The sequence below is a fragment of the Penicillium brevicompactum genome (genome assembly GCF_028827555.1).
Source record: "Penicillium brevicompactum strain IBT 35665 chromosome Unknown utg000001l_segment0_segment0, whole genome shotgun sequence".
NCBI lineage: Eukaryota > Fungi > Ascomycota > Eurotiomycetes > Eurotiales > Aspergillaceae > Penicillium > Penicillium brevicompactum.
Window position 1 is genome coordinate 3,422,439 of NW_026623203.1, and position 15,143 is coordinate 3,437,581.

The window sequence follows — 15,143 nt, forward strand, 5'->3', positions numbered from 1 at the left end:
GGACTGGCCGTATGGAAATTCCCGGTGAGTGACCAACTACGAGATAATAATGAACCATCTTCTTAAAAAAACCAATAGATGCTTGAGTAAATGTTCGTATGCTAGGTCGAAAACTTACATTGAGATGTGAAGATGTGCGCCGTAAGCCAGCAAAATGTACTTGGGAATTTAGCTTACATTAAGAGTAACATGGACTAGATAGAACGAGCCGAATAATCTAAAACTCCATTTCAAATCAAGACAAAACAGTGGCCGAGAAATTGACAGGTCTGAAAAACGGTGTTGAGAGGAACAGCCAGATAGAAGCAGTGAAATGCGACAAGACAGGACAACTGAGCCGTGACCCAAGAATGCCTGCGGACTGTATTGCGGGAGGGAGGAATAAGAAGAAGGGAAACATCAGTAAGCCGGGTGTCAGCACTGGGAAAAGACAACAGGATGTGAAGGCAAAAAAGGCTTGAAGAACGGCCGGGTCATGCATGCGAAAGTTGGACGAGAGGAACAAAAGCTTGAAGAAATACTGCATTGATCGCGTGGCTGGGAAGGCTGTCACATGGCCATTTCTGCCCGCAGTTTCTCCAATTCGGCCTCCTCGTCGTCTTCTGCCTTGGCAGGTTGCTTGACTGTAGAGCATCAGTTAGATAAGGTCTGGGCGGCACCAAATATGAGAAGGGCAATTCAAACTCACGATCTGTATTCCCCGCGGCTGGTAACCGGTCCAGCTGGGTACCAACCGGGACGAACCCAGTGTTGACCATCTTTGCATCCATAGCCTCCTGTTCCAATCCTTCCAACTCGGCATCGAGATCTTCCTCGTCCGGCTGTTCTCCAATCGGGACACTGGTAATGGCGTTGCCTATTTCTGTGCTGAGCGCGTGCTGGTCTTGAAGTTCTTCCCTGCGGGGTATTAGCACACTGTATATACACATCGTCACAAGGTAAGCTAGATGGCGGACAACGTACATTGTCTTGTCGACATCCTCCAGCTTCATTCCGCCGTGGATGTTCTTCATTGCTGCGCCGGCCTGCTTCATTGCGGCTAGTGTCTCGTGGTTGATGTTCGCGGCTTCAATGGAGTATATCTGTTGCTCGAGCTGCATGATCTGTGCCGTTGTTTGCTCGAGGTTTTTCTCATGAATCTTCTTCCGTCGCAAGGCATTCTTGGCAGCTAATGATAAGAGTGACACCGGTCAGCCATGAGTTTCACTCGAATGTAGATATCCGGGGCCTGTAGACGGCTCTCGTACCATTCTTGTCTGTGTTGATATTCTTCCGAGCCGAAGCGTCCTGGTCTGAAATTTGGCTTTCAAGATGTCTCTCGCGCTTTTGAAGCATGTCCAGCTGCTCCCTCAGCTTGAGAATGGCGTTCTTGGGCGCATCCTTGCGCTTCTGGGCGGCAGCACCTCCGAACCAAGACCACATGTCGACTGTTTTGATCTTGTCGTTACTTGATATTCAAGGAAACCGATAGGGAATCGGCTCAGATGGTATGCTCGAGTAGAGCAGAAAGCCTCCGAAAGACCGATGCGGAATGACCGTTTTCTTTGGCGCTAGCTGCAGGTCAGGTGGTGCGATAGGCTCCAGGCAAACTCAGGAGACACAGTACGATAAGGGCCGTGTGGACAGAATGCGAATGATCGACCTCAGGTCAGTAGATATTGCTCTCGATGCTGATAATTCGGGATAGTCAAAGTGGAGGGGAGACCCGTGGACTTTCCCCTCGCTGAGCCTATGACATACGCGGTAAGGCCCGCAGATCACGTGCGCATTTATATTCTGATCTTCGATTTCTACTTCGATCGCGATCACTTTGAATGTAACACTCGATAATGCTTAGCACCTTGAGGATCTAGCCTCGGAAATGAATGGGCCGCGCCCGTCGACTCGCGTGTTCCTGTCCGATCTCTCATCTCTACAAACGGATACGAAGATCCGCTTTCTTGGCTGGTGCGTCGGGGATCGCTAGTATGAGCCCGATCTCCTTTGACTAATCCCTGTTCGCTCTTTCATACAGTGTGACAAAGTATACTGTCGCCACTGGACGCTTGATCCTGGAACACAATTACCCACGCAGCAAGACAACCCCGAGTAGTGTTTCCGTCGACATCACTGGGATCCTTGAAGATGTCACTGCCGAAGCGCTGCGCATAGGAACATGGCTGAACGTCCTGGGCTACATCAGGGAGATTGAACCGATACAGCCAACATCGTCGTTCTCATCGAATTCTGGAGATGCCAATCAAACATCTACCGTCCCCCCTCGACCTGTTTACGTCGAAGCCATCATGGTCTTCGCAGCGGGAGCCATCGCAATCGGCGACTATGAGCTTATTTTGCGGAACTCTCAAGATGTGGAACGAATGATGAATTTCAAGGATTAGGGTAATATCAATGCCTCGCCGACAACAACACATAATGAACCCGCGTTAGGACGCGCCTGCGCATTTTTATCTCAAATTAACTTTTAGAACACCTCAGATGCATGGCCCGGGGTATCAAACAATAGGCCTTAAGAACGAAACTTTCAAACCTCTGCCTTTTCTTCCTCCATCCGATTAGCATTCGCCAGCTGAAGCGCTCTCTTGGCTCTCTTCCCCTCCAACTTCATCTTCTCCTCCTGCATCCGCATAATCAGGGGACTCTTCATCCGGATCTTGTGTCCATACTTGTAGAACACGAATGGAATGGGGACAATCAGAACCTCCAACAAACCCAACAGTGTACCCGCCCAGTTCGGACCCAGACTATCATACATAGCCGTGCCAGCAAGCGGCAACACACCACCGAGAATACTTCTGATAACAGAGTTACCAGCCAGCGCAGAAGCAGCATACATACCGTAGCTGTGAGTCAGGTAATTGGAAGCGTAAATGAAGACGCCGGTGTTTCCAGCGCCGAATGGAATGCCCGCCAGCAGGGGTGCGATCCAATGGATCGAAGCTGGGGAACAAGTCCAGGCGAACCAGAGCTCGCCGATTGGGATGATCATGGCGCATATGCAGACGAATGAAACTGCGGCTTCTGGTGGTGGCTTGCCGGTCTCTGGGTCTGGGGCGTGCATGTTGATCAAGCGGCGAATGAGGGGCTCGCAGGCAATGGTGAGAACCACGCCAATACCGATTCCAAGGAAGGCAAGGCCTGATAGACCGAGGTCCCAGCCGCGGATTTCTTGGAAGACGATTGGATAGGCCACGAAGCAAAGGTAGAGGATGCCGTAGATAATGGCGATATAGATATCCCAGAAGATACTGGTATATGTTAGTCCTCGTTCACAGGTCACTGTTTTGTTAGAATAGCACTAAATGAGGCTTACCAGATGGGTTCAGTAACAGCCATGACGAATGGACGACTGAGGTTCAGCTTTAGGACCTCATACAGGCTAGCCGTCTGGTCGTAGCGACACCACCAGCGAGACTCGCCACTCTCCTCGCGGCGCTTGGCTGCTTTTTTCTGAAGCAAAGTGGGCGCATACGTTTCCTTGAGAAGAATTGCAAACACCAAGGCAACAGCAGAGAGAATGAGAGCAATCCAGCACATCCAGCGCCAGCCAAGATATTGAGTAACAAACCCACCAATAACAGGCCCAAGCACTGAATACCATTAGCAAGAACGCCCAGTGAGCTTGAGCATTGTACATACCTGGTCCATTCAACGGTCCAATACTCCAGATTGAGATTGCCAATGCGCGGTGTTCATCATCCACCAGGTCAGCCACCATACCAGGGGCCGTGGAGATCATGACACTGCCGAAGAAAGCACCAATAAATCGAACGACAATGAGGGTAGTCACAGATTTCGCAAGCGCACAAGGGATGATCAGAACCGTGAAAACAGCCAAGCAGATTACGCACACCGGCTTGCGCCCATATACTTCACTCAGCGGTGCCATGAACATAGATCCAATAGCCAGGCCGATAAGATAGAACGTTAAGCCAAGGGTGACGATTGTTTCATTCTCACCGAATTCCTCGGCGATGAGCGCCGTTCCTGAAGTGTATGAAGTTGAATATAGCACACTGGGGTTATTAGTGGAGAAAGAAATCGAAGAGTATAGAACTCACACGACGAGAGTGTTCCATGACAGGAACAGAATTCCCATGGCTTTGTATTTGAGACTCCAGTTCTTTGGGTTCTCTGGGTCATTATCATCATCCCAGTCCACTTCGTAGTCTGGATCGGCTGTGGCATTGGTTGCAATCGTTGTGACTCGCTCTGACAATGACATGTGCGAGGTGCGCGAGGCGCGAGCCGTCAAGGTCTTGCCCAGCGCATCGTGGTCGGTCTGCGTGTCTACCGATGAAACAGATTCGCAGATGGAGTCTGTGTCGTGAGACCTTCTCGCCGTGTTTTGGGGGCCTTTCTCCTGATTGTCTGAATTGGGAGGCTGTGACATATTGGAAGCTTGCGCAGGACGCACTACCAACAGAGTATAGGGCGGTTTGCTAAGCGAACAAGGATAAATTTGTTGACACGGTTCAACTCAATGAAGCAGGCCCAAAAAATCAAGCCTTTCTCTTGTTCTGCTGCAACCTTGGAATACGATCACGGAAAACCCGAGAACTTGTCTCTTTCAACTTTGTACTGGAATTCAGATCGACCAACAGTCACAAGCTTGAACCTCAAGCCCCGAGCCCACGCAGCCGAACCCTGAAATTCAATCTAGATATGAAAGAAAGATAGGAAACAAATCTTCGATTGCATTTGAAACTGGAAAATTTCCCACTGGTGGGGCCGACTTGAATGATAAGCATATTCGACCACCAGCACTAGCACCGTTTGGAGAACCACATGGATATGCCAAGTCAAGTATGGCAAAGACACACAGGGATTATCCCGTGAACCACGGTGGAGCTCCTCAGGCGTTGGCGCATCTGGGCAGCAGGACATCTCTCTCAGATCCCAACGTCGTTGGACATGTATGGGGATTTCCCCGTGGGTAACAGCACTCCATTTGCGACCCCCATGCCGTGATGGCTGGAGTGCGTGTTTCGACCCAACTGTCTCCACACGGCCCCCCTACCAGGCCCGAGACGAGTGGATTCCTTCTAGTGTGCCGGTTTGCCGAATACCGATACAGTATGCTTGGCTTCAAAGAGGTGTTGGATGAAGGGAGTTAGTTTGGAAAAGTGGCGTGATGCTCTAAGCAGATCTCAAAGTCTGATACAAACATGACACAAGCAAACAAGTCAACTTGGAGGAATCCCGAGGTCGAGCACGGTCGAGATTGCGAAGTGGATTGCCGAGACCAGCACGGGTGGAAAAGGTCCAAGTGTATATTCCCGACGCGGAAAAAGCGGAACGTTCCGCTACCTTGAACTATAAAAACTATATCCTTGACGTCCTTCCCTCAATGTACGTCCAGTCTTTTTAGACTCCAGTTGAATTCTTGTGATACGCAAGTAACTTGACCACTATGATCTGCATATCGCCCAATGCTGGGTCTGAAGATCTCTCCCCAACGGCCTCAGAGAATCCGGTTTGCGGGCCAAATCGAGTGCAAATTTGAATTTTCGTCCCAAACAAGAAGTTCTCGGGAGGGTCTCAGGTCGCTCGTTTAAAATAACCGAAGCGCCAAAATCTAAGCGACCTACCATTTTGGATTTCAGATTGAATAGAGAATAGATGAGTGAAAAAAATGAAACAGTCGAGATGGTTGATTCTTTCTACACAAACGTTCCCTGCCTCTCCCGAGACACCGGCGTTTGTCCCTTGGGGACTTTGTAACCTTTCTATCAACCCTCCCTGAGCCTCAACTTCCAAGCTTCTCCTACATCGTAACAGCATGTGGATATTCACACCTATCTTGCTACTGGGTACTCTCTATCTCTGGCACATCAACCGTGTCATGAAGAGAGTTCCCGAGGAAGCAGCAAAACTATCGCCTCATCGCTGGACCGTGGAAGAAATCAAAGCGGCCTACAAGAAGAGCCAGGAAAATCCCATCAATGTCTCCAAGAGCCTGCCACCGAAGCAAAGTCGACGATATGTCATCGTCGGCGGAACCGGTTCGTCTATTTCAGCCATGGCGTTGAGCAATTGTACTAATGCGGAACTATAGGCCTCGTTGGTACCTGGATCATCAACCATCTCTTGACTCGAGGCGAAGACCCAAAGGCCATTCGCATCTTGGACCTTGCCTCTCCAGACGAAATTCTCAAACAAGGCGTCGGCTGGGTCAAGACCAACATCACCGACAAGCTCGCCGTGACCATTGCCTTTGAAGAACCATGGCCCGTCCACGTTTCCAAGCTCCCCTTGACCGTCTACCACACGGCAGCCTTGATTCGGCCCCAAGACCGACTCCAATGTTTCCTACCACTCAGCAGCAAGGTCAACATCGACGGAACCCGCAATGTGCTAGAAGCGGCCAAGACCGCCGGAGCAAGTATCTTCATCTGGACATCCTCCGGCTCAACAAGACTCCGCAGCCCAACATTCTGGATCCCGCCCTGGACCCGCCATCCCAAGCGCTCAGTCCAAGTGATCAGCGACAGCACGACCGCCCCACAAACCCACCGCGATTTCTTCGGCAACTACGCCGCCTCAAAGCATCAAGCCGAGCAAATCGTGTGCGCAGCAGATGACCCAGCAACCGGATTCCGCACTGGCTGTATCCGCCCTACGAATGGTGTCTATGGCACAGGCGGCGTGTCCAGGACCGCAGTCACGGAAATCTACTTGTACAACGGCGGAGCTCCCACTTGGGCTTCCCCTGTTATTCAAAGCTTCGTACACGCCGAGAACGTCTCGCTCGCCCACCTGCTCTATGAACAGCGACTGATCCAGCAGAGCGAGCCCGGATGCACACTGCCCAACACTGGTGGCCAATCTTTCATCATCAGCGACCCGAACCCGGCTATTGCGTTTGGAGACTTGTACAACGTTCTCATGACCCTTTCTACAACACCTGTGGAGTTCCCGAAATTACAGCCCGCGCCATTCCTGCTGCTCTCGTACTTCGTAGAGATGTATGCTATCCTGCGATTCAAGTTCGGGATTCTGCCGCAGCTTCCGCCGGACTTGGAACAGTTGCAGCCGGCGCTGTTTGGGATTTTGAATGTCAACATGTTTGCTGATGATTCGCGCGCAAAGTTGGCTCCGGAAAAGGGTGGGCTAGGGTATAATCCGCCGCTCACTACGCTTGAGGGATTGTGTCGTCGTCTGGTCGATTGGAATACCAAGGCGCGGACTGAAGGTGTCCACGTCAAGGGGAAGAAGATCATAATCGGTCCCGTGAAGGTTTCTGAGGATGGGGTTGGTGTTGACATCGTTACACCAGTGAAGCTTTAGGGCTAATCCCCCCCTTGGCTCTCGGTTCATTTAATGATTAGCAGTTTAGCGATGAGACTCAAAAGAGATCGGACCATGAATTTTAATGGAAATGAATTTGACAAAAATATCAAACCTAATGCTATCCAGAGCAGCTGTGATTTGATTGTATCTGCTATAGCCTGAGCCGACCCGCGGGTGACCATAGTGACTGATATGACCTGAACGCCGATAGGGCGTAAGTGCCTTTGCAAAAGGCATGTATGGAGCTGATAAAGTACCAGTGATAGGCGTGGCTGGAACCCGGGGGTGGATAGACATTTGTCTGTTGAGACACCAAGGATTTTGTACTCGTGTGTCGTGAGAGGAAGTCCTCGGCGCAAAAAAGCGACTGGACTGTATGGCACAGGACGCAGGAACCAGAAGAAGCAACCCATTTTCCAAGTCGTACAAATCATTGGCGTTATGCAAGCTTTTCACCAAGCACCGTGCAACCGCCATGACAAGTGCCACGAAGGGGCCAGCCCACAAAAGAAAAGTTTCTAGTAAACGAAAAATCCCACTAGCGTGCCTGCTGCTGAGCCATCTGTCTCCGATGCTCAAGAATCTGCATCCGCAGACCCTCACAAGCAACCTCAACATCGAGAATAGCCCCGACACCCCTCTTCCACGTTTCCTCCAAGCTGACCAATTCACCATGGCTAGCCTCTTGCGCGATCTTCCTCTGCTTGTTGACCTCCGCAGAAGCCTCCTTGGTCTCAGCGAGCTCCTTCTCCAGCTCACTCAAGATCTCCTCCAACTGCGAGTTTCCAATCAACCAGGCATTCTTGCCGTGCTCTTCCAGCAAAGTCAGGTTCTCATGGCGCTTCGCGAGATGCGAGCTAGATGCGTACGCCTTCTGCAGTGTCTTGCGCCACTCGTCTAGATCCGGTGCGCCATTTGATGGGGCTGGCGCTTCTGGTGCTTCGTAACGGGCGAGGTCGATGCCGCCGGTCAGAGGTGCACCGGCTGCTTTGCGCTCGAGTTCTTGTTGGATGAATGGTGAGAATTTGGTTTCTGGGATTTCAGGAATCCAGGGATGGAGTGTAGTGGCGTGGTCTTGGGAGAGCTCGGCGTTGATGAGCTGCTGGGCGCGCGCGTGAGCGGACGCTGTGGGCGCCGCGTCGATGTCTGCGGTGATTAGTCAATTGAGCTGTGTGTGTAGGAGGGTGATGTGTGAGTGTTTACAGGGTAGCGAGTCGTGAACGTCGTTGATGAGAGGCATTTTTGAGGTTTGTATGAAAGTCTATAAAAGTTGCGATCAGAAAGGCCGGTTGCTTCGATGGGCGGTGAGCTGGCAGAATAAGTGGATACTGTCATGTGATCGTGAAGTATACGCGCATTTTATACGTCAACTTGGACAAAATCCGCCAGAAATGTCTTAGAACAATATCCTTGGCCTGAAATTTCTCAGTGCTCATCAGGGACCACACCATCTATGTTATACAGAACAGCAGGGCTTCGACGAAGGGCCATGTGGATATAAGGAGTTGCCGTATCGGATGCGGAGCGACTGCCTAGTTGCGATCTTCCTACGCAGATATCCCCATACAGCCATACATGGGGACCAGATGTGTAGTCTCATCTAACTAAGCAGCTAGTTTCTAACCCAATTGGAAATCTTTCAAGTCGGGTGCATCTCTTCTCCCGTGCGGGGGAGCTCAGCCAAAGTCTATTCCTGTTTGGGCTGCGGAATGCAAACGATGATCCTGCTGCCCATCACATCGCTTAGATCCATGGATGTTCCAAGGTTACATCTTGATTCTTTTGAAAGATCCTTGTATAATCCAGTCCTTCATGTCCAAGTTTGGATAATGATCTTCCGGGGTGTTCATCTATGATCTCGGTGCATTTGACTAGTACGCCGTATAAGCTCGTGTCTCCCGTCAAGGGACTGACTCCCTTGGCATTCTTTTTCCAAAGCTATACCGGTGCCTTTTTCTCTTCTTCCCTTGCAATACAAAGCTATCTGTCAGGTATATAAAGACTTTCTGAGTCATGGCTGACCTTCGACTGGGAGGTGTCTTTGCTGTGTTTATCCTCGCAGCGTTGGTGGTTTTACAACTACTTGCGGTACTCACTTATGACGACCAGAGTCCCACCGCAAGCTTCAGCAAAAGCTTTAACCAGTGGAAAAGCAGAGCAAATGAGGGCTCAGCTGATGACATTTTTCTGGTCGGAGCGGGCAAGGCAGATGTAACAGGGTAAGTCCATGCTGCCATTACGAACTTTCATCTCACTGCTAATACGTCAACTAGACCGGTCGTCGAGGTCGATTTCAATGGCTACGCTACTCTCGATCAGCTAGGCACAGGCCTGAAACAGCGAATATATTCTCGCGCATTTATCTTTGCAGATCCAAACAAGCCTGATGACACCTTCGTGTACTTGGTCCTCGATACACTTGCGGGTGATACGGCTGTGCGACACGGTGTTCTGCAGGGTCTGGTTGCGCTCGGCGGTGCCTATGCACGCTACGATGAACACAATGTTGCACTGACAGGAACACATTCTCATTCTGGACCGGGAGCATGGATGAACTATCTGCTCCCTCAGATCCCGACGAGAGGATTTGACAAGCAAAGTTATCAAGCTATCGTTGATGGCGCAATCCTGTCTATTATACGCGCCCATGAGAATCTCGCACCGGGTCGACTTTCTTTTGGGACTATTGACGTGGAGGATGCGAATGTAAATCGCAGTCCTTATGCATATGATAATAACCCGAAGGAAGAGAAAGCACGATACTCCGCCAATGTGGATAAAACACTGTCTCTTCTTCGATTTGATCGGCAGTCCGATAACAAGACGGCTGCAGTCTTGACCTGGTTCCCAGTTCACGGGACGTCGATGTACAACAATAACACCCTGGTCACTGGCGACAACAAGGGAGTCGCGGCTTATCTCTTCGAGCGAAGTATATCCGGCGACGAAAGATTTACCGATGACGCAGTCATAGGGTTCTCCCAAGCTAATGTCGGAGACACGAGTCCCAATATCTTGGGAGCTTGGTGCGAAGACGGCCCCGGAAAGGAGTGTCGCTATTCAGATAGTACCTGCGGTGGCACAAACGAGGCATGTCACGGCCGCGGGCCTTTCTTTCGTGAAAAAGACAACGGCGCAAAGAGTTGCTTCGAGATTGGACGTCGACAGTACTCGAAAGCCAAAGAACTCTATGAGCACATGGATACCAGCCCCATCAAACTCAACGATGGCTCAGCGGTCAAGTCTTTTCATGTGTATCAGGATATGAATGGCTATAAATTCCCTTCGCCGTTCAACTTAACTATCTTGGAGACATGTCCAGCGGCCCTGGGATATTCTTTCGCAGCCGGCACCACAGACGGACCGGGGGCTTTTGATTTTACTCAGAACTCTTCCAGTCCATCCGAAGGCAATCCATTGTGGCAAGTCGCACGTGCCTTTGTTCATCAGCCAACACCAAAGCAGCAGGAGTGTCAAGGTGCCAAGGACGTACTTTTGGACGTGGGCACTCTGACCGAGCCATATGCATGGGCTGCAGACATAGTGGATGTTCAAGTCCTACGCGTGGGCCAATTATTCATCATTATTTCTACAAGCGAGGCTACAACCATGTCCGGGCGACGCTGGAAAGAGGCCATTGCAGCGAATGCAAAAAGCCAGCTCTCCATATCCGATCCTCAAGTGGTACTAGGAGCCCCTTCAAACAGCTACGCGCACTATGTGACGACGGAGGAGGAGTATTTCATCCAGCGGTACGAGGGCGCTTCTACGCTATTCGGACCGAACACACTAGCAGCTTACATCAACTTGACACTCACATACCTCCCGTATTTAGGGAGTGCATCAGATGTTGCCCAGCTGCCGACCATACAGCCTGGCCCTAGCCCACCAATCAACACGAATCGCTCATTGAGCTTCGTTCCAGGGGTTGTGTACGATGGAGCACCCATTGGCAAGTCCTTCGGGGACGTGCTTTTGCAACCGGGGAGTGGGTCTTATGGCCCCGGTGATATTGTCAATACAACGTTCGTGGGCGCTAATCCCCGCAACAACCTGCACCTGGAATCAACTTACGCTGCAGTGGAGAGAAAAGGCAACTCTGATTGGGAAGTTGTACGCAACGACCGGGATTGGAATTTGGAATTATTGTGGAAACGAACAAATACTTTCCTCGGACATAGTGAGGTGACCATTCGATGGCAGATTGAAGATGAGTACTATAGTGTCGACAACCCAACACCCCTGCAGGCTGGAACCTATCGGATGCGGTATTATGGAGACTCAAAGAATATCCTTGGTCAGATTTCGTCCTTCGAGGGAATTGGCGGGACGTTCACAGTCAAGGCTTCATAGTTTCGAAACCAGTGAGAAGAAAGACGGAGTAGCTTAGGTCATGAACGTGGAGGAGCTCTGAAATAGTGAACCTCAATTTATTTCTTCTCATTTGGGGAAATGCAAAGCAAGTGAGATGGGGTGTCGTTGATTCTTCAGTAAAATTCGAGGTGGTGCTGCGGCTACAGCGGACCAATCACCACGCAGTCACCGCAGTCCTTCGCTCCCCGGGCGCCTACTGGGACACACCTGCAGCTCTTTGTCGATCTATTTCTGATGAAACCTCCGTCCCACAAAGCCCCTTGCAATGGCGGTTTGCCTGGGAGTAAAAGTGGACCAATGACAGTCGGCCCTGGGGGGCAAACAATGGGCAGCAAAGAGCCCTAGTCCTGTCCAGATCCTCAGATATACCAGCCACCACCCTCAATGGCGCTCTCAATGAGACCAATCTTCCTTCCTGTTGCATCTCAGATTGCTTCACTTGTCGCATTCTTTTGTTTCTATTCAGTACCGTGGTCCCCTGGTGATCCGGACATTCATTCATTTGCAAGCCATCAAGCCATCAAAACGTCTCTATTCATCTCCATTAATCTATAATATTGTCCCTGGCCATGCTCTTCTGGCGCCATTCTTTCTCTTTGACTCAATCATTCTTTTATATCTCTGTCTGATATCCCTGACACCTGTCTATCAGACTCGCTCTCGAACTATCCCGACGATCGCTTTCTTCACTCGTTTGCACTTCTGAGATGTTTCGCGCGCAGCTATTTTTTTTATTGTTTTATTCGTGGACTGTTTCGGCTGGACCCATCTCTCGCTGGTCCTCGCCTTCATCAGATGAGTTGTTCTCGTCAGCTATCTCCGCCATGGAGATTGGGCGTCGAGATGCCATAACGGTTATTCCTATGGCAAAACCTACTCAGCTACCATTCACCTTCGAGGACTCTGGTGAAGATTCTCCATCAACCACCCAGGAGCCTATTACTACTCGAGAACCCACCACTACTGCAGAGCCCACTACTTCGGAGGAACCAAGCACATCGGCTGAACCAAGCACATCGGCTGAACCAAGCACATCGGCTGAACCAACGACTTCTTCAAGCTCGCCTAGCTCCTCTCAGTCTTCTGCTTCTCAATCCGAGACAGAGCCTTCGTCCACGGTCACTCTAGACACATTGTCTTCAATTCAGACTAGTGCCCTGGAATCATCTGCTACACTCCAAACACTCCAAACTGAGACACCATCCTCTCAACCAATTGTATCAACGACACCTCCTTCTGAAGCTGGTACAGAGACGACCTCTGACATCTTGGCGTTTACACCAATTGGATCACCTGTGGAAACCGCATCTTCTTCCCTGTCAAACTCGCCGACGTCATCTTTCATTGGAACTAGTTCTGTGACAGCACCGTCTTCACAGTCTCTCTCCTCTTCCGTCCCAACCGAGACAACATCTTCTCGGCCAATTATATCCAGCTCCTCATCAATTGGAACTAGTTCTGGAATCTCCTCATCTTCGCCATTTGCCACATCTTCATCGACCGCCAGGGAAACGGCGTACTCTTCGCAATCAACAATATCATCTGAGTCTTCAGCTCAAGATGTTTCATCGGCATCGACATTATTGCCGTCTGACACTCCTTCAACCCCAGGAAACGTAACGGAATCTCCATCCTCTTCTCTATCAGTCACGTCCACCTCTGTGTCCAAGGTATCTCCTACCAAGTCTGGATGGCCAGTGTATTTGACATACCCGAGTGATACCCCTAGCTCCATTTCCACGTCCTCGGAGACTTCTGGTAGTGTCAACATCACTTCAAAACGCCCAACTGAAAGCTCAAGCGGCCTGAGCAATCTATCTTCCCAGCAGCTTCCTGCATCCACAAGTTCGCTACCCGTGTTCAAGGATCCCATTTACAACTCAAGCTCAACTGGTGTTCTTGGGTCATCAAGTGCTTATGCAAATTCAGGACAATCCAGTGGCGTGGCGTCCCAAACACCGACCCCAACAAGCTCAACGCCATATTCACGACTTGCATCCCAGACAGTAACATCATCATCACTGGGATCTACGTCATCCACCTCTGTTACCCCACAGTCAACCTCACCGTCGTCCGCAGCATCTGGCAGTACTGATGCGTCAGTTGGGGCTGTGGTGCCCCTGGGTGGATTGGGTAGCAGTAAACCTCTAATTCCCACATCGACGGGAGCGCAACTCTCTGGCATTGACCAATCAACATTCTCTCCCCAGGCACAGTCTGCAGCAATATCGACTTCTGCAACCGAGTCAGAGCCCTTTGAGATTGTGACGGACCCCGTGATTGTCTATGTGACGAGGCCTTCGCCAACCCCGTCCACAACAAGCACTGCGAACTCAAGCATCAGTAGTGTGACTGTGCAGTCTTCTTCGGCGCCAGTGGCGGTGGTGTCATCATCTGCCACGCCAGAACAGATCAGCACGTCCATGGTGAGCATCACACTGCACTCCACAGCAACGAGCATCGTTCGTGTAACAGTTTATCCGACAACCCCTTCGCCAGTGGCACCTAGTGAGATCGTCATAAGCGAGGCCGCCCAAAGCTCAGATGTGGTACCTGCGGAGACAGTGCACGTCACCTCAACAAGGGTTGTCCCAGAGACTGTATACCAGACCTCCTCATCGGTGCCCAGCAGCGTTGACCCAGTCGAAGCATCTTCAAGTGACACCGCAACACCCGCACCTGTCGAGACGGTACACGTCACTTCGAAGACCGTCGTTCCCGAGACTGTCTACTTGACTTCTTCGCCAGCAATCAGCGAATCAAACCCAGTCGAGACCGCTCAGAGTGAAGATACGTTACCCGACGAAACAGTGCACGTCACTTCACAAACCGTTGTCTCAGAGACGGTCTATTTGACTTCATCGACGGTAAATAGCGAGTCAAGTCCAATCGAGACTGCTCAAAGTGAAAACACGATACCCGACGAAACAGTGCACGTTACATCAAGAACCGTCATACCCGAAACTGTCTACCTGACTACTTCGTCGGCACCGATAAACCCAGAACCAACAGAAGCAGCTTCGAGCGAAGATCCCGCGCTGGCTCCAGTAGAGACAGTGCACGTCACGGCGACGACAATAGTACGGGTGACTGTCTATCCGAAAGTGTCTTCAACGTCCCCAGCGCCTTCAACCGTGAACGCAGTACCCACAGATGCTGTACAGGCTCTCCCGACTGAGGATCCTGCGCCACCGCAGACGACACAGGCCGTTAAATCTACGGCAGAGCCCACGGTCGTAGCGACGACTTCTGCGGCCGGCCAAGGCTTGATCTCCGTGATTCCAGTCACGCCGGCTGGGTTTATCACGATTACCGAGACCACGACTCAGACTGAGACTGAGACCAAAACGGTGACAGACCGGGTTACGGAGACTGTCACTGCTACTGTGACTAGGGATTAGGGATGAAAATTGGGTGGTTTGTTTAGATTTATGTTTTTCTTCTTTTTCGTTTTCCATGCCCAAGACGGTTTTCTT

At 50.8% G+C, this 15,143-nt stretch overlaps 7 protein-coding genes across 7 annotated transcripts; 4 read left to right on the top strand and 3 right to left on the bottom strand.

Annotated features, from left to right (window-relative positions):
• Positions 1-549: 549 nt before the first annotated feature.
• Positions 550-1,422, bottom strand: N7506_001088 (ESCRT-III subunit protein SNF7; the record flags this gene model as incomplete). The annotated part of the gene is made up of 4 exons (XM_056950384.1): positions 550-623; positions 689-897; positions 964-1,168; positions 1,248-1,422. The coding sequence occupies 4 exons, from the start codon at positions 1,420-1,422 to the stop codon at positions 550-552; spliced, it is 663 nt and encodes a 220-aa protein (XP_056816299.1).
• A 439-nt stretch (positions 1,423-1,861) lies between these two features.
• N7506_001089 (nuclear telomere cap complex subunit Ten1) lies at positions 1,862-2,381 on the top strand (the record flags this gene model as incomplete). Its single annotated transcript, XM_056950385.1, has 2 exons — positions 1,862-1,947; positions 2,015-2,381. 2 exons carry the CDS (start codon positions 1,862-1,864, stop codon positions 2,379-2,381), a joined length of 453 nt encoding a protein of 150 aa, XP_056816300.1.
• A 143-nt stretch (positions 2,382-2,524) lies between these two features.
• Positions 2,525-4,393, bottom strand: N7506_001090 (MFS transporter; the record flags this gene model as incomplete). Its single annotated transcript, XM_056950386.1, has 4 exons — positions 2,525-3,248; positions 3,314-3,590; positions 3,640-4,016; positions 4,062-4,393. 4 exons carry the CDS (start codon positions 4,391-4,393, stop codon positions 2,525-2,527), a joined length of 1,710 nt encoding a protein of 569 aa, XP_056816301.1.
• A 1,389-nt stretch (positions 4,394-5,782) lies between these two features.
• On the top strand, positions 5,783-7,290 carry N7506_001091 (putative 3-beta hydroxysteroid dehydrogenase/isomerase family protein; the record flags this gene model as incomplete). The annotated part of the gene is made up of 2 exons (XM_056950387.1): positions 5,783-6,005; positions 6,059-7,290. 2 exons carry the CDS (start codon positions 5,783-5,785, stop codon positions 7,288-7,290), a joined length of 1,455 nt encoding a protein of 484 aa, XP_056816302.1.
• Positions 7,291-7,831: 541 nt separating this feature from the next.
• On the bottom strand, positions 7,832-8,533 carry N7506_001092 (pre-mRNA-splicing factor SPF27 family protein; the record flags this gene model as incomplete). Its single annotated transcript, XM_056950388.1, has 2 exons — positions 7,832-8,439; positions 8,497-8,533. 2 exons carry the CDS (start codon positions 8,531-8,533, stop codon positions 7,832-7,834), a joined length of 645 nt encoding a protein of 214 aa, XP_056816303.1.
• A 773-nt stretch (positions 8,534-9,306) lies between these two features.
• On the top strand, positions 9,307-11,646 carry N7506_001093 (neutral/alkaline ceramidase; the record flags this gene model as incomplete). The annotated part of the gene is made up of 2 exons (XM_056950389.1): positions 9,307-9,512; positions 9,567-11,646. 2 exons carry the CDS (start codon positions 9,307-9,309, stop codon positions 11,644-11,646), a joined length of 2,286 nt encoding a protein of 761 aa, XP_056816304.1.
• Positions 11,647-12,491: 845 nt separating this feature from the next.
• On the top strand, positions 12,492-15,068 carry N7506_001094 (uncharacterized protein; the record flags this gene model as incomplete). Its single annotated transcript, XM_056950390.1, has 1 exon — positions 12,492-15,068. One exon carries the CDS (start codon positions 12,492-12,494, stop codon positions 15,066-15,068), a length of 2,577 nt encoding a protein of 858 aa, XP_056816305.1.
• Between the last annotated feature and the right edge of the window lie 75 nt (positions 15,069-15,143).